The sequence below is a fragment of the Netta rufina genome (genome assembly GCF_964035555.1).
Source record: "Netta rufina genome assembly, chromosome: 1".
NCBI lineage: Eukaryota > Metazoa > Chordata > Aves > Anseriformes > Anatidae > Netta > Netta rufina.
The window spans coordinates 150,759,236-150,776,887 of NC_140123.1; the positions used below are offsets into that span (position 1 = coordinate 150,759,236).

General features: G+C 42.8%; 1 protein-coding gene across 2 annotated transcripts in view; it reads right to left on the bottom strand.

The window, feature by feature from the left end:
- The window catches only part of SYN3 (synapsin III), a gene marked incomplete at both ends in the record, with an annotated part of 168,787 nt that overhangs the window by 121,076 nt on the left and 30,059 nt on the right, over nt 1-17,652 (bottom strand). For both annotated transcript variants that reach the window (XM_084299840.1, XM_084299839.1), the window contains 2 exons: nt 1,871-1,960; nt 8,192-8,348. In XM_084299840.1, coding sequence (XP_084155966.1) covers nt 1,871-1,960; nt 8,192-8,348 — 247 coding nt within the window. The remainder of the gene's footprint in view (nt 1-1,870; nt 1,961-8,191; nt 8,349-17,652) is intronic.

Here is a 17,652-nt window from a genome sequence, read left to right on the forward strand (position 1 = left end):
TGGAATAGCTTGGAAAAAAAAAAAAAAACCTCCAGGAAAGGAAAGAAAAGACTGGGGAAGGGATATAATTATAATTCCTGATACATTGAGAAGCTGATGCAGAGTGGGCAAGTTTCACAAGCATTTGATGGAGTAATGGCTGCAACACAGCTTGCTTGGCATAAGCATTTACTCTCTCAGCCCCTTATACTCATCCTGTCAGCCCAGGATACTGTAAGATGCATCTAGAAAGATCTTAGGAAGTTACACAGACTCATTTCTTTTGCTCCAGGCAGAAGAGAAGGGCAGACCCCCCACCTGGGAAGGGCAGGCCTTAATTTGCCCAAGTGGATTGTTGCCTGTGTAAATGTTTGGAAAGTGACTGATTTAAATCAGATTACTTAAGCTTGCATGTCAACAATAGTGTGTGTTCAGATGAGATTATCTGCAGTTTAAAAAGGTTCCTGTATTCTTCAGGAAGTAAGCAATAGCATCTGCAAGTAGGTGATAAGTTATAAAGATGACAAATACATGAAATTAAGATCAGTGCTTTGCTAAACCAAACTACTATACCAGTAACAAATGTGTTTACATGCGGAGGAGTCAGATTTCCAGAAATAAAAATAATGCTAAATTGCCAAGTAACATATTTGTAATGAAAAGCCTAATCAAATCTTCCAAAAATACCATTCCTGAAGTGATAGTCAGCCAAAGTCAAAACTGTCCTGAAGCATTACTCATATCACAAATCCCTCTTTATAAATCAGTGGTGATTAAATGCAACAAGATTTAAGAACTACTTTTTCTTAAAAAATCTATAACCAACTCTTGCTCAATATATAAGGGCCATCCATTTTTTATTTTATTTTTTTCAAATTGGTATTAGTTGATAATACAGCTCTTACCACCGCTTTACTTGAGTGTTTCACAATATGAGTGTACTTACCTTCACGATGTGCCTGTGAGGTATGGAAGTGCTGTTGTCCCCTCAGACAGTTACAGGGAACAGAGAATTGGAACACAGAGATAAAGGAGTGGCATTTCAAGGCATTCAGGTACCTAGAGCGCACCGGAGTGATCTTTTACAAGAATCTAAATGAGGTTTCTTTAAGCACTTTGAAGCTCCCACTCGGCACTAATTTCTGCCATCAGGTACCTACACCGTATTATACATTGTAGTTGGCCCACAGTGTAGGAAGGAAGCTGTGGGAATGGAGGGATTTGAATTTTTTCTAGCTCCAGTTTGACATTGCAACACCCTTAACCTCCAGGCTGTAAACCCCACTTGAGTTCTCAATCAAAGGCAAATAAACTCAGCCACCTGGTGCCTTGCACATAGGGTCATGGTTCACACGCAGAGGGTCTCCAGAAAACCAGCCAGCTAAGAAGAGCCACTAATAAACCAATGTAAGTTAGGAGGAAAAATTCGCCAATAACTAGTCATCCTTGTAACCCAAAGGAAACGAGACATCAACAGTTTTAAATAAAGCCACTCAGCCATGTTCTCCAGAACCAAAGCCAAATGCAGTGGGCACTTGTGCATACCTCTTTGGAAGTTGCCCTAAGAGGTTGGGATGGTTTCCAGTAGCCACGCAGCACACTGGGTATTTAGGTGTTGACAGGAAGACTAGAGCCCCAGAACCACCAGGCAAAGGAAACATTACAAGCTGAAACAACTTCTTCTTTTGAGAAGTCCAATTTACTTTGAGCACCTAGTCAGGCTGATAAACATTTCATGGATGGCAATGACATGACAGGCCAAGCAAACTGATGTTATGAAACAAACATCTCTTTTTGTCTATGTCCCAAATCTTCAGTGTTTCATAAACAACTCACGTTCATTGCTTCTCCCCCACCCATGCTAGAGTCAGAAGAAAGCACAGGTACTCACCATCTGCTTATGGCTTGGGAAGAAAGTTTGCTCCACGAGGGGGAATTTCTCAGGACCCAGTGAGTTGAAGATTTTAATGAGCTGAGAAAACTTGGGGCGGATAGAAGGGGACAAAAAAAAACAAGACACAGTAGATGTCAGTGGCTGATTGTGTTACAGGTAAGATCTTGCAAAACATTCTGATACTGGTGAAGGAGGTGAGAGAACTGAGAGGACCAAATAAATAAAGTACTCGCTGTAATTATCCAGGGCCAAGCTGAACAGTATACACAAACCTTGGACTAAGAGGAGGGGTTCAAGAGCCAGAAGAGGATCAGTTTGGGTTTAGTTACAGATCTGCTATGAATAGGCTTTACTTTCCAAAGTGGTTGGGGAAAGGGTGGGAGGCCTGTCTTAGCAGAGGATAGAGCTCAGAGGAGTGACCAGGCAGGAAATCAGTGCCACCACTCTTAAGCAGAGACAAAAGAAACCCAAGCTCTCCCTTACATCTTTGTTCCATGGCCAAAGCAAAGCAAGGCACCTTTACTCATTGTGCTGAAGGGAAGGAGAATTGCTAAGGGAGAAATGTGACTAGAGGAAAACCTCCTTTGAGCGCTAGACCAAGGCAGCACAAGCTTAACATAAGCCAATCATAACTGGTATTTATTATGAGCTGAGGGTCTCCCAACATCCACCCAAGCAGGGCAGGAGAAAGGGGAGATCATCTGTTCCTCATGGCCCATTGATGTGTTTCATGTTGCCATTGCCCCAGCCTGTCAGCATGAACATCAGCATTTTCACCGCTATTACAAAGTGTTTATCAGTCAGGCTTGTGCCCGCACAGACCTAAAGCCCCCCAGGGTAGGAGAGAGATTTGATTTCTGGTTGTGTTCCAAAACCCCAACAGAAGTGTAGCATAGTGAGTTCCTGCTCCACTTTGGCCATCTGCGAACTTTCAGACTATTGCATGCTGCCTGCAGCCTCTCTATATAACCTGTCATTGATCAGATGGAAAAAACAAAACAAAACAAAAACCAACCAAACCTCTGTCTCAGACAGAAATTTTATACCCTGAGATACCATAGTAGAAAAAGGCACCAAAAAGAGGGTTAGTATAAATAAGAGAGTATGAGGTGGGGTATATGACAGAAACTTTCCATTAGATTCTTCACAATCACACATCTATCTATCCTCCTTCTTCTCTGAAGAGGTACAGCCCTGTTATAATTGGTCAAGGCAGAACCAGTAGTGCTGCTGGTGAAGTGGTAAGACCAGCAGTCTTGCAGAAGAGGAAACAGAGCTGAATAATACAGCTCAATTATTTTTGTGAATGTTGAGAAAACAAAGTGGTCCAAAGCAGTGAGAATCATGGCTCCTGCTGAGCTGGGAGACACGGCTGAACTCACTTCCCATTAATGCCTTATTTGAAAAATGATTTAGAAACTGAATCAAGCTTCCAAATCCTCTGAAACTTGGTAAGATTGAGTTAAATTAACAAATGGCCTCCAGTCTGGGCCAAGTCTCACTGGCCAGATTTCTCCTTATCACAATTTCCTTCAAATTCCCCATTAAACATAGGAATGCAGTCACCTTGCAGGTGACCTTTGTGTCACCTGTATCACCTGAGGACATCTGGGGAAAGGAAAGATTATGCAGCCCATACTACGTCCCAGTAGTATAGGCTGCATAATCTTAAATGCTCTGAGCACTTCTGAGGAATGGCTGAAGCCAGTGAATGTACCACACTGCAACCTCAAGGTTACACTGCAGATAAAGTGAGAACTACTGAGAAGAGATTTCATTGAGTATCTGTGTTAGGCCTCCTGTCCTGTTTCCTGGGCTGGTCTAAGCAAAAGCATTTCTGTGCAAGAAATTGAAGCTTGACTCAATGGGTAAGAAGAAATACCCCTTTGGGAGGTTAGGGGGTGATATATGTGTGAAAAAAAATGCAGCCAGCATGCAAAAGAAAAAAAAAAAAAAAAAGGCTGCAGGGTGTATGCCAGACCCAGGCTACATGCTGAAGGGGCAGCTGCCAGCAGATTTGCAAACAAATGTGAAGAATCCTGTTGCTAATCTCATAGGTCAAAATGTGGCATTTAAGAAAACCCAGGAATTATCAAGAGCTGGCATATCCCTTCACTAACACCACCACCCCCTCACTTGCATCAGTAGATAAGAGAAAAACTCCCTGTGTAGAATAATTATTGTTGGCAAGAAGGGTATTTATGTTGCGGAAGGAGGACAGCTTGCTTCTCTTAACTACTTGCGCTAGTCCTGCACATCCTAGAGAAGAAAAACAAAGCCCTGTTTTGACTAGCAAAGTGAGCAAACAGGACTCAAAATTTAAGCAGAATGAGACAGAGACAAGGAGGAGGAGAAAAACACCCAGGCTGAGAGCAGCACAAGTCCCTTGCTGCATGTGCATGCAACCCTTGGAAAACCACGGACACTGTAATGTTGGGGTGACATCTGTGTTACTCTAGGAAAACAGCTCAGTCAGAGTAACTGGAACAATGGCACAGCATTCCAACTTGTACCTTGGGCTTTCTTTTGAAGTGCATAGCTCTTTGTTGCTGAAATGGCAAGCATTTCAGATGGACAGGTGAGAGCTTCAGCCTTCTGGCAGCCTCCTCACTGAATCAATGTAAAAAAGTTCTGACCTTGGTATTGACCATGGTCAATTGGGTCATGGGTCAATTCCCTCCTTTTTATATATATATGTATATATACATATACATATATACATATATATGTACACATATATATACATATATACATATATACATATATATATATATATATACACACATGTATATATATATATATACACGTTTTTCCTTTTTGGCAGTTATTAAGGACAGGATATTGGCAAAGAGACACCCACGTTGAATGCTACAGGAACCTCTCGGATACCTGACAGCTCAAGTTGCTACTCCCAGTGCATTTTAGATGGGTAGGAATGTTACAGTCAGCACCTCAGCTAGAGATAAATGCTCCTTCCACATTTTGGTGTCAATTCTTACTTGACACCAAGAATTGTGCTCCACTGGTTTTACTGAGATCACATCCAGGCTGCAGAGCAAGATACAGGGCAAGGCAACATTGCACAATCTGGGTTTGAGACACCTGGAACAGGTAAGCAAGTGAAGTGCCTTGCCTGGCTGCTAGGATATCAAAGTGAGTTGCAGGGAATCTTTCCAGAGAAAGAAGATCCTTTCAGAGCATCTCAAGTCCTTTTGTACTGTTTTAAAGTGTCTGTCTAGGTCACCAGGGAGCCTCTATCTCTTGACAGTCCATAAGAGTGTAGCTGGCAGTTTCCTTCAACTATGTATGTGACTGTCTTTAAGACTTTGTATTGTCTGCAGTCTCACAGGTGCAAAAGTTGTCTTACAGTTAGGATGTTTCTGCATGTAATATGAGTGCTACTCTCAGCATTGTTCCCACTGTATTTTGTATTGTGACTTTTACAACAAATTTTCTTTTTTTAAAAAAGATTGAAGCACTATGTTTAGCATGTTCGTAGCATTATTTCTCAATAATTCTGTGACCATCTTAAAACGTAGATTGCATAGATGTTTCTCAGTGTGTGAAATCCCCCTGAATTTGTCTATTTTTCTTTCAGAAATGTCTATTTTAAACTGTGCTTGTGTTTAATGCAAATTTTAACCTTTGGAGAAATTTGTAGTACTGGAAACCTGGCAAATGTCATTAAAAAGTGGAGCTGCATGTTTGAGTAAACTCAAGCCCAAACTCAGCTGATTGTAATTACAGTTGCTGAGAAAACATCATTGCAAATTGCCAAGGAAAAACAGTTTTCCTTCCATCCCCCTCCACAAAATCATAAACATTTCTATGAAATGGAACCATTTTTGGAAAAAAAAAAAAGGGAGAGTGAAAAGCACATTTTCCCAGGAGATTTCATTTCTTCATGTATCTCAACCATTTTGTATGTCCAAAAAGTTTCCAATAATCTTTGTTAAGCAGATGCCTTATTTCAAGATGCCTGTTTTGCAATCAAAATGGAACATGCACTGAAATGCTCTGTGCCTCTCTCTCACTTCCCAGCTATCATAAAATCTTCTGATTCTCCTGCCAGTGAGGCTTCCTGCCCTCAAATGCCCCAGTACAATCTCTACCTGAGCTAACTTTGACCTGATAAAATTTCAGCAGTGCCAAATGCCAGCTCAGACCCCATTTAGGTCTTAGATTACTTATTGCATTACAATCATTTGTCTTTGGGGGTGATGTCTGTTGGGGAGTAATAGGAAAAGGAGGCACTCTGTAAACCTGTTCTAAGTGTTTGCAAGTGGTTTCCTTGACTTCTCTGGGACGGTTGTGTGAGCCAGCTGTATTTTCCATGAGAAAAGCATGGCATTACCAGACCCTGAATATCTAGAGCTGAGTTACTGGCAGAGCCAATTTATCCCACACTGCCTTGCCAGCCCTGCTTTATTTTTATTTTTTTTCTCTCTCTCTTTTTTTTTTTTTTTTTTCCTCAGTGTGCTGAATTTGTTTGTTTTCGTTTATTTTAGACTCCTAAAAATAGGCCTGTTATATCTTGAGGTCCCTGCACACCATCACAAGCATAATTACAAGGCATGAGTTGAAAACTGTCAGCTAAATCCTGACAGACTCAAACCCCAAATCAGATGGAATAGACCACATGACTGTCTTCCTCAGCAAAAGCCAGCATAAGTGCAGAGGCTTTTTGTCTGGTCACTGGGGTCAACATTCTCGTAGTGTGTCAGGCTAACTGCAGAAAACAATGCCAAAGGGTTGTATTGAACCTTCCACTGATCCCTCTCTTCCTCTCTTTTCCATTCCCAGCAACCCTCATCACTCAAATGACAACTGAGGGCAAATGTGCATCATCCACCTGTAGAGTGATGGAAAAATTAGATTTTTTTTTTTTTTTTTTTTCCTGGAGGAAAGGATATGGGTTATGCGGAGCATTGCTGCACTGCAATGTTTTTGGAGAAGACAGGACCCTATCTGTATTTGTGCAATGAATAGGGAGAATCCCTAAAAAAAATATCTTAAATATTCCAGGGGGAAATATATTGGAAAGTGCTTTATCCTTGGCAGATCCATATACCTTGTTGTTCCCTGCTTTGCACCTAGAACAATGCAGTGGAATTTTTCCATTCTGGCAATGTCAGTGATCAGTGAGGGTGCTTTCCAATGAAACTGCTTGGAGACCCAGATGTAGACTCCAGAAAGGTATTGACATCTAACTCCTTCCTGCCAGCCTCATTCCTCAGGCTGTCCTGCTCCTTCAGATCCTAATGACTTAGAGTTGGTCATAACAGTTATGGGGGGTTACTGTAAACTTAGATTCGGGGCTGAGAAAAGCCAATGCTATATTTTTTCATGTTTTCTGAGATTACAAGGTGAACTTGACAAAATTTAAAGAACAGGTGAAGGAGGCTCCCAGTGCAAAAAAAAAAACAAAACACACAAAACACCGTCTTGTGCTCCCCAGGAGCCCAAGGAGTTTCCAAGGTATAGTCTTTCAGGCCAACACCTTATGATAAACTTACACTTCCTTTTGGAACTGTTGACAAACTCTATACATTTTCCTGTTTTCTTCTGCCTCTTTCCAATATCTCTGCCATATTAAGTTACTTTTTTTGTTGTTGTTGTTTTGTTTTGTTTTGTTTTGTTTTGTTAGACCTAGTTGTTGAAGTGACCATCTCTTTCCCTTTCTTGACTGTCTTTTCAGCTGATATTCTTGCAAGAAAGTACCACTCAGAAGAAGTAGGAAGAGAGCACAAGATATGTTAGAATGATATACCCAAACTATTGCACTTCTGCAAGAAATGGATAATCATAGTCTTAGGATGGGGCAGCTGGCTACCACAAGCATCTATCTAATGAAAGATCCTAGCAGTGTAGTTCAGATACCCTTTAAAACAGTGAAGGTTAATATTTCATTTAAGGTTGTTTTTTCTTACTGTGTTTTGGTCAGGACATAGATAGCCTACTGATCTGCTATTATTAATCTCTTACTATTCATCTATTCTCCCTTACACTGTATTATTGTTTTTGACACAACAGAGACTGGGAAAGGTGAAACACATCCTATTCAGTGAGAGGAAATAACACCTTGAGATTACTAGAGGCTGGTAAAGGAGCAATGTTCATAGGTGTTTTTGTTTGTTTGTTTGTTTGTTTTTTCCCCCAAGATTTCCCAGCTGAATTGCTAAGGTGGTTTAGACTGTGGTTTTAACATAGAAAGGTGAATTCCCATGAAAGAACTCTGGAGGCTGAGTTTGGTGCTCTATCAGTACCAGATATCTGCTTTGCAGCTTTGGCATGCAGTGGAGCTGGGTCATCACTTACCACCCAGGGCTTGCTGCAGAAGTTGTAGATAGAGTAGAGGGAGTTGACGGTGTGGATGCCACCATACTGGAGGCCGATGATGAGGCTGCGGAAGTCCTCTCCTAGCGCCATGCTGTAGGCGTGCTGCCGGATCAGGACAAAATCAGGCTTGAAGGATCTGGAAGAGACATGGGAAGTGACATTTTACTTTCCACACTCAGCAGTACTTCCAGCCTCTCTGTGCTTCTTCTCCGCCTTCCTCCTTTTATTTTCATTAACACATGTTACTCTTTTTTGGGCCTCTCCTCATGTGTTGCTTGCGTTAGAAGGTAAGAAAACAAACAAAAAAACATATTCATTAAAAAAAAAAAGAAGGAAAATTCCAACGTAGTTGCAAGTATGAGAGTGTAGAAAGAGGCCAAACAGATTTTCTACAGTTTCCATGTCACTGAGGCATGCACAAGAACAAGGCACACGTGGGAGCCAAGGGTCATAAATTCACTGGTGGGGGGATTCTCTTTTCTTTCAGAAAGCTTGGCTGTATTTGGCAAGCTCATTGCAATGTGCTACGCAGATGAGGGAGCAAATTTGTTTCCTGACGATTGAACTCGATATTGAAGCAATGCCCAGTGGGTGGGAAGATCATGAGGGATTTCAAAAAGCTATCGTACGCATCCATGCATTTACATACATTCCCGCTTTAATCAGTTTACTACATACGCAGCACATCCCGGGCTTTTATGGCTATGAGTCAACAAATAAAGAACAGGCATGGTAATGTAATTAATCAAACGAGCAGAGCCCCTCATCCAGCTCTGTGACTCATGGCATGGACTTCCAGAATATTGTTTAGCAAGACTGGAGCCGGGACTCCTATGGTTCAACAGCAGCAGCTCTCAGCAAACTGACAGAAAAGTGAGGCCCTTTCTAGGTAAGCCAAGAGGCGACGGGTTAGCTTGCAAACAGCCAGATCTCATTCCTTGGTGATGCTGTGCCTTTGGAGCTCTTCAGAAATCTCTGGAAACAGCAGTTGGAAATAAACTGTTTCCAAAATGGAGCTCAGCAGTTCATTCTTGAAGGCACAGAAGGGGCTTTTCCACTGAAATGGGGGATTACTTTATACTTTAACAAAGGTTGCATCAAGGACATTGGAAAAATTTCCATGCTGTATTAAAGTTTTTCAGAGAAATGAGCTCTGTAACCAGGTCCCATTACCTCACTACCCTCGAACATTTTCCTTGCTAAGAGACTATAATTTCAATCCTTCGGATATATGAGCTGGGTTTATAGCCCCTATTTATATTTCCATCATTCTGGCAAGGAAATCGGAGATGGTAAGTCTGGGCCAGATTGTGGCAACAAACACTGTATACAGAACCCAGAGCCGCTTTGTTGTTTTAGAGCTGTTCATTTTGCTTGTTGGCCTTGGGCTTTTGTTCTTGCTCTAGACATGGCGAGGCACATGCTCTGCTTTTGTGATGCAAGACGCCAATGTTTGGAAATGTTGTGATTCCCTCCCATGGAGTATTTTTAAACCCAGGCGTGTTCCCTAATGTACTTGGCACCAAAGGTGGTGCTTTCCTCCAGCAGCAAGATGCATAATGAGCATCGGGAGGGCTGCGCTATCACTGTGTGGCTGATTTATGGACCTCCCTGGTGTCAATGGGGGTGAAGCAAGCAGTGACCCCCTGCTGAGAAACAGCAAATAAATGCAAATCTTGGAAAGCTTTAACTCCTCCATTCTGCTGGACTTGCCATGTAGAAAGCAGCCCAGAGGCAGGCACAGGTCCTCAGGAAGGGTTCGTCAGCTTCCTATGACCAGGACTCCATGTCTCCACTGATTCACTAAACAGCTGTGGGGCCTGTGGGGGTCAGGAGCTTCAGGCACGTTCCTCCTTCATACTGCTTGCAGAGCACATGAAGAAGGAACTGATCTCTCTTATGGCTCGTCTTCCCCCAGACTGACTTAAGGAATAGCTCTTACTGGGGCCTCAGAGTTAATGGTTGAGACCAGTGCTCTGGTATCCCCTGAGGAAGCTGCTGGTTTTGCCCTTTAGCAACTCCCTGACACAAGGGTGGGCTCCTGGTGCCACGGTGGGGAGGAGGCATGCGAGTAAGTGTAGCCAGCTGGGGGGAGGACAAGCAGTGGCTGGGAAGCTGCATTCTGCAGCTTTAGCTCTGACAGCCAAAAGTTTAGAAAAAAAAGCTCTTGTCTTTTCAGATCCTGGCAAAGGAAGAGTTTTTCAGCTTGGAAGACGGACACAAGAATACAGAATAAATGTAGAAAAGCCTATTCTCAAAGTCTGCATCATGTAGGAAGGCATGCACTCTCTCACGCAGGAGATGAAGAGTGAATCTCTACAGTGAAGGTGGTCACTGAATCTCTCTTTTGCACTGTGGGACAATGATGATGTTCCCATGGATACTGAGAACAAGGCAGAGGAGTGCAGGGTCTGGGACTAGCTGCGAATAAACATCAGCCAGAGAGCCTTGGGTTCTGTGAGGCGTCTGTAAAGGAGAAGCTGAGTCCAGTGGCAAAATGTGAGACGAGGGGCTAGAAAAGGTTGCAGACAGTAAAAGCAACATGAATGATCATGGTGGGAGTGGCAGTGTGAAAGCTGAGTAACTGGGATTACAAGTGAAGTGAAGAGAGAAGAGCTTAATTGTTTCACACAAGAGGATTCATACTTTTTTTTTTTGGTGGAAGATTACTTTTGCGAGCTACCCCTTATTCTTGGAGTGTAAATCTTTAAATAGCAAGCCTTGGATTTGGGTTAACCAGTAGTATAACTGCTTTCTTTTCCTAGTTTAACACAACACAATAGCATCTCACACGAAAGAAAGTTCAAAACCTTGGCAGAGAGACAGGTTCGGCAGAAGTCCCACAGTTGAAACACCACTGCCAAAGCCATTGGGTGAGCCAAACTCAGCAGCTCAGGTCCTAAGCACCCCAGTCTGGCAGGACTAGGAGTGCAATGGCAGGAGCATGAGCCCATCATATTCCATGGATCTGTCCAGCCAGCATTTAGATGACCATGGATGGTCCTGAATAAAACTGTATCTAGACTCCTGCTAAAGACAGTTCACAGAAATAGATTTGGTCACAGGAAGAATACAAGGGAGCCTAGTGAGCTTCAAACACATAATAGACAGGGAGATGGCATAGGTAAATGGAACTGAAAGTAGAACACATTTAAAACGTGTTGCTTATGAGCTGTGCTCTGCATGTTGGTGCAGTGCCTGGGCTGCACGACAGACACCTATCTGAAGTCAGAAATCTTCCTTAGTGTGACGGATGGATGAAGCTTTCAGGAGAAAGTTGGAGCCTACCTTTGGCCACCACCCTTTTACAGAAGCCCTTTCTCAGACCTTGAGGGCTCTGTTTTCATTTGCTCCTAGCACTTTTGGTTTTAGTTTGGCTCCTAGCACTTTCCAGCAAAATAAAGGCCACTAAAATGTCTGTTACTCATTCCCAGAGTGGTGAAAAGGTACAAGAATCCTTTCTTAAAAATAATGATAATAATAAAACAATAGCAATCGGGAGACTGGAAAAGTTTAATTTTCAGACTGAAATAACTGGTGAGATCGTGTTTTCCTCTGGAATGGAAAAGAACATTCCTTGCAGCTCACGTGGCCACAGGGTCTGGCAGATGGCACAGCCACAGCAGCAGAAGCCCTTCAATGCTCTAAGTAGTGCATGACAGGATTGGCTACCCCATGGTGAAGCAGCCCCACGGGTGCCCATGGCTTGCTCTTCCTTTACAGTAGTTGCCATCTTGTCCCAGAAGCTAGCCACAGCTCATGGCAGCTGCTCAGCCTACCCTGGGAACTTGATATTGGCCATCAATTACCAGAGTCAACCGCCCCTGGGTGATGACAACTGTCTGGCAGGGAAGATGCTGGTACTCCCAGTCCCGAGCCTGGACTCTGATGCAGGATGCTTGTTTGCATTTAACAAGCTCTTTTTCAACTTGTTCCAATGTACTTTGAGGTTTCTTTCTCTCTTAGTGGTAAAACTGGATGTGACACCAACCTAAGTATAAAGCCTGGATCCCAAATACCTAATATTTTAAAGGAAGGAAGAGATATGACTGCAGAATATAAATTCTTAGATTGGACCCATCTGCTCTTAAATCTGTGACAGCATTAGCAGTTTTGGAAACAGTATTGTCAGAAATGAGGGAATATAAAACAATTTAAGAGATCACTGATGTTAGCTATGGAAGCTAAACAACCCAGGAGCAGCAGTAGGTATCCTAGTGACCCCATATCTAACTTCTCTAATGATAAAAGGAGAATCATCTCAGAAAAGATCATCAGTAACATTTCTCTCTGGAAAACAGGTCCCCGGCCACTGTGAATGGATGGAGAAGAGATGATGACAGCAATTCCTGCTGGGAGGTTTCATGCCTTAAAGAGATCTCCTGTTTCTTATTTCTGATTTTAGACATGACTCTGGCTTGCTTCCTGGCCCTTCAGCTGTTCTCACTGAAGCAGAAATGGCTTCATGGGCATGAAGAAAGAACACACAAGAATAGATTATGTTGTCAAAATACCCTTTAATAATCCCTTCCATCTCCCACTGTGTATAATCACCTGCAGCTGACTCAGATACCTTAGTACCGTGATGAGCTCAGAGCACTTTTTGCCTGTGCTATGGGAGGAAGATGGGCTGTCCTGCTCTCTTTCTTAAAGACTGCCCATCTTGAAAGGCACTTGGCCCTTCATGTCAATAGGAAAAGATCCTCCTCGGACACTGAAGAAGGACATCTTCACCTCAGGGCCTGCCATTTCTCCATTATTCAAGGAGCCTTTCCTCAGAAAACACTTCCAACTGCACAACACATTTTTGACTAAGCAGTTCGCTTCCACAACCTCTCCTATCTGCTTGGCATGCCATGGAGAGGAAGAAAAGCGCATAATTATGCAATATGATACAACAAGCTTTGCATTACTGGGAGTTAATGGAGCCTTCAGGCAAGTTTCTGAGGCACAAGTCCAAACCATAAGTGGTTGCGTCTACCTGAGAAGTACAATAATCCCTCCAACTATGCACTGCCTCAGGTGTCTGAAGGCTAATCAAAAATGACATTTACAAATAGGAACAAGTTATTTTTTGAACTTTACCTGTACATTAATGGTATTATTATTAAGTTACTGAAATGCAATAAGAAATCTATGACATTTTCACTTACGATTATGTTAGATTTCATGTTCTGTTGGATGTCATGCTAACACGGGTAATTTACTAAGAAAAAAAATCTCTTTCAGTCAAAACCTCATGTCATTTTCCACAGAAAGAAGTAAACCTTGCTGTGGTTATTCAAAGAAATAATGAATGTAAGCTCAGGCAGAGCTGGCTCTTGAGAAACAAGAAAGCAACATAGAATGGAGAAAAACATGACTTTACTGGGCTGGGGGAGAGGAGTAGGGGGTCTTTTGGGACACTAATAGAGAAACACCTGAGGAAATACCACGGGGTGTGAGGGAGATTAGTGTAGCAAAAGCAGTAGGAAACAGGAATCATGGTAATCATGGTTGCAGTAGGTCCAGTACCTCTCTATATAGATGAGGGCACCTTGGAAGATGCTCTGATTTGCTTCTCGGCGCTAGACCAATGAGCCATAAAATCCCGTCATACACTCTCTGATCTGCACTGTGGCAGTCTCTGAAGTCTGTTATGTGTTTTCCTTGTAAACTGACTGACCTTGACAAGGAAAAGCATGTGGACCCTGATGATATCTCAAAGAAATAACAACCACACCTGCCAACAGCAGCTTGCCTTCAAAACACTTGTGCACCCCAGATTTCACAGAAGGTGATCTGAATACCTTCCAAGAACATAAAATAAAGTCACAGTGTTATTTAGGTCAGAGAGGGCCTCTGAAGAGCATTTGATACAACACCCTTCTCATTGCAGGGCAAATTACAAAATTACATTATGTTGATTGGGGTCTTGTTCAGCCAAATTTCGAGTATTCCCAAGGATGAAGATCCCCTAGCCTCTCCAGGCACTTGTTCCAGTATTTGACCAATAATCCTGGTGGCCTTTCACTCAACACATTCCAGTCTGTCAATGTCTTCTTTATACTGGGGGAGCTCACAGCTGGGCACAGTACTCCAGATGTGAATAGTGTCTCGTTAGCTACAGCCTTGCTAATGCCGCCCATTGAACCAGTGCTTGGGCTTCCTCACCACAAAGGCACACAAGAAGGACCACCAGATCCTTTTCTCAGAGCTGTTTTCTCTCCAGCTTCTCTCCAGCAGTGCTGGTCCATGGGGTTATTCTTCCCTCTGTGAAGGACTTTGTGATTGTCCTTATTGACCTTCATGAGGTTCGTGTTGGTGCATTTTCCCAGCCGTTGAGGTCCCTCCAAATGGCAGCTCTGCCCTTTGGCGTATCTACCACTCCACACCCTCCAACTTGTTACTACCCATGTGCTTGCTGAGGCTACAGTCTGTTCCAGTAGCAGACCATTAATGAGGACCCACCTTGACCAGTAAAGTACAGGTGCAGCATGATTTGGCCCTTCACTTCTCCATTGTGTTGCTTCCTGGATGAAGATGAAGCCTTACTAAGAACCCATGTGGAAAGGAGACAAATTAAATCAGGAAAGGAAAAAAAAAAAAACAAAACAAAAAACCGATCAAGACTGAAACAATCCACAACAGTCTTTAACCATTCTTGCGTTCAGTCCTGGATTAACTAATTAATGAGTGCTTTAGGCCCTGGCAGCACATTTCTTATCGGAAAGAATTACTGCAAATGTAAAAGGGGCCAGGGAATGGTTTAGTCTCGGTGATGCTCCCCACCCTCGTCTGCTCAGAGTGACTTTTGCTTTCTGCAGCTGCCTGCACGCCAAATGTTTTCCCAATAACTGTCAGCATCTTGCCTGCATGTCGGCTGGGCGTCAGCTGCTGCGGAGGTGAAGGGGGACATTATTCATCTGGGAGATCAGTAAGCCCCGATGAGAGAAGCAGGCCTCCAAGCAGCTGTTTAACAGCAGGAGCTGAGATGGAAGCAACTGAGAATAAAGAAATAAATAAGCACGCCCCAACTTCTCTGCCTTTTTCAGCTCCAGCTCAGAAAAGTGGGACAGGAAGGTAAGGAAGAGGGAGAAATTAGTGAAAGATGAAGGTAAATCGTCACCCACATGGGAATCACTTGCTGGAGGTGTTGAATTGCTTCATGCGTAACTGCAGCTTGCCAGGGTCTACCCTGTCTGACACCTTGTCCCAGCCTGATATCTCTGAAGGGTATTTAGGCAAGGGAAGAGGACGTTTGACACTTTGGTGCTTTGTCTACGGTACACTTTAAAAGCTCACACGAGGTTACACGCACTTCTCCTCTGCATTAGAGATTGCCATGCCACCAATATAAAAATGTTGCCCAAATGTTGCTCCGTGTTAAATACATAGCACATATTGTCCTATACAGTGTGCCAAATCCTGTGAATCTTGGGAGAGCTATAGGCACAATATATTTTTCCATCTGGTTTCTAGGAATCTAAACTCTCCCAAACAAATTCTCCCATGTTTTTCAGATTTTTGGTTTGAAAGAAAAAAAAAAATTCTAAAAAATATCCCCAATTAAATAAAGAGTTAAATTTAAGAAGATATAGGCTAGACAGAGCCTAGGGTTCCTCTTTGACAAAAACTTGCTGGAAGGCAAGAAGTTGGATGGCGATCTACTGCCTGCTGATACACCCTTCATCAGCGTCCAACTGATAGCTATTCCCTGGACATTCTCCCTGTAAAGAACTGTAAGGAACCACCATCTCTTGGGAGTGAATACTCTTCAAGGGACAAGAAAACATCCACCTCCTAGCAATGTGCAGCTACTGTGTGGTGAGTAAGCATGGCCTCTGTAGGCTAGAAAACCCACACACATCTTGCAGGGAGCTGCTTATCGAGTCTACTGGGATAGGAGAAGGTGCATTGGGAAGGGGACAGTATCCTTGGCAAGCTTTGAAGAGCCTTGTATCTTGGATTTTATTTATTTTTTAACCACAATACAAGTCTCCTGGGCTCTGCAAGCTCTGAATAGCAAGAAAATGCCTGCTGACAGGGTGTCCAGTTTCCTCCTTGTTTCCTCCATTGCCTCCTCAGGCTATGATTGTACTGCAGTGCAAAAATACCTTTTGAGAAAATAGCATTTCAGGTACTGGTCTATGTGGCATGGTCATTCAGCAGGTAGCTGTCCTGTTATCAGAGCACAGAGCTTAGTATGAGCACTGAATCAGCTGGAACCAATGGGAAAGTCAGTGTTAATTAAAGGAGTGAATGTGCTTGTATGGAGGACACAGAGTTCAAGACCACACCACAGCCACAAGTGACAAGGGCGTAGCACCTGTGGTAAGCTGAGTGAGACACGCATGTCCTTACACAGACCAGCCAAATTCGGGCAAGGCCTGGAGGGCTAAATGCTGCAACCATGGCAGGGATCCTTCCCACAGAAAGGGTTTGTCCCACATTCTCTGCTCCTCTCTGCCTTGCTGTCAGTTTTGTCACTCCTCCCCACTTGCCAGGGCTGTTGTTCCACACAAGGTCCTCCTCTTTCAGCCCCTGGGCATCTCCTGGTCCATCAGCTGTTGCTTGTGCTGTGGTAGTACAGTGAGGTCTGCACCAGGACATTATGGTGGTAGGACCCATGCAAACACACCAAAATGTACTTTTTGCCCTGGGTGATCAGTCCCAATGGCAAAAAAGCCAACTCAATGGGGAGACAGAAGATGAGAGCAGTCTGTTGCATGATTAATTTATATCCTCAAAAGTCTGAAATGCTCCCAGAAACATTAGTATTCCTTATGTAAGAAAGCTGTCCAGATTTTCAACATATCCCTGCCTTATTCCCACATCTACTGGAATTAATAGCTGAAGGCTTGTAAAGCCCAAAAGGCAAACAGAGGACTGCATTTAATCTAATGCAGAGGCTGAGATCATAGTTTGGGAGTCTAAGCGTTGTCAGAAGCAGAGACAGCCCAAATTCACATTTATACTGGGACACTTTTATAATATCCTGAAAGCATAAATGCACCTCAGAATAGGTGCCATGCCAACACTGACAGCCTGTTTTCACTGTGGGAAATGTTAGTAATGTTAGTAAATGTTAGCCCTTCTGAGAAATGAAGAACAAGTGGAAATAAAAATCCCATTCCTTACGTCTAAACCCAGTAGAGGTGACACAGCCCAAGAGGTTCCTAAGGTAAATTAGACTCCAGACAGTTCTGTATATCTGTATGCACGTGTATATGTCTGTAGACCTGTAAAAAAGGAAGTTGCAGATGCCCTGGAAGAATGATGAAAAATTCACCCAAATGATTTAAAAGTAAGCATCACTCATGCTTATTTATTTTATTTTATTTTATTTTATTTTATTTTATTTTATTTTATTTTATTTTATTTTATTTTATTTTATTTTATTTTATTTTATTTTATTTATTTTATTTTATATTTTTTTTTTTTTCACACTGCTTAATTGC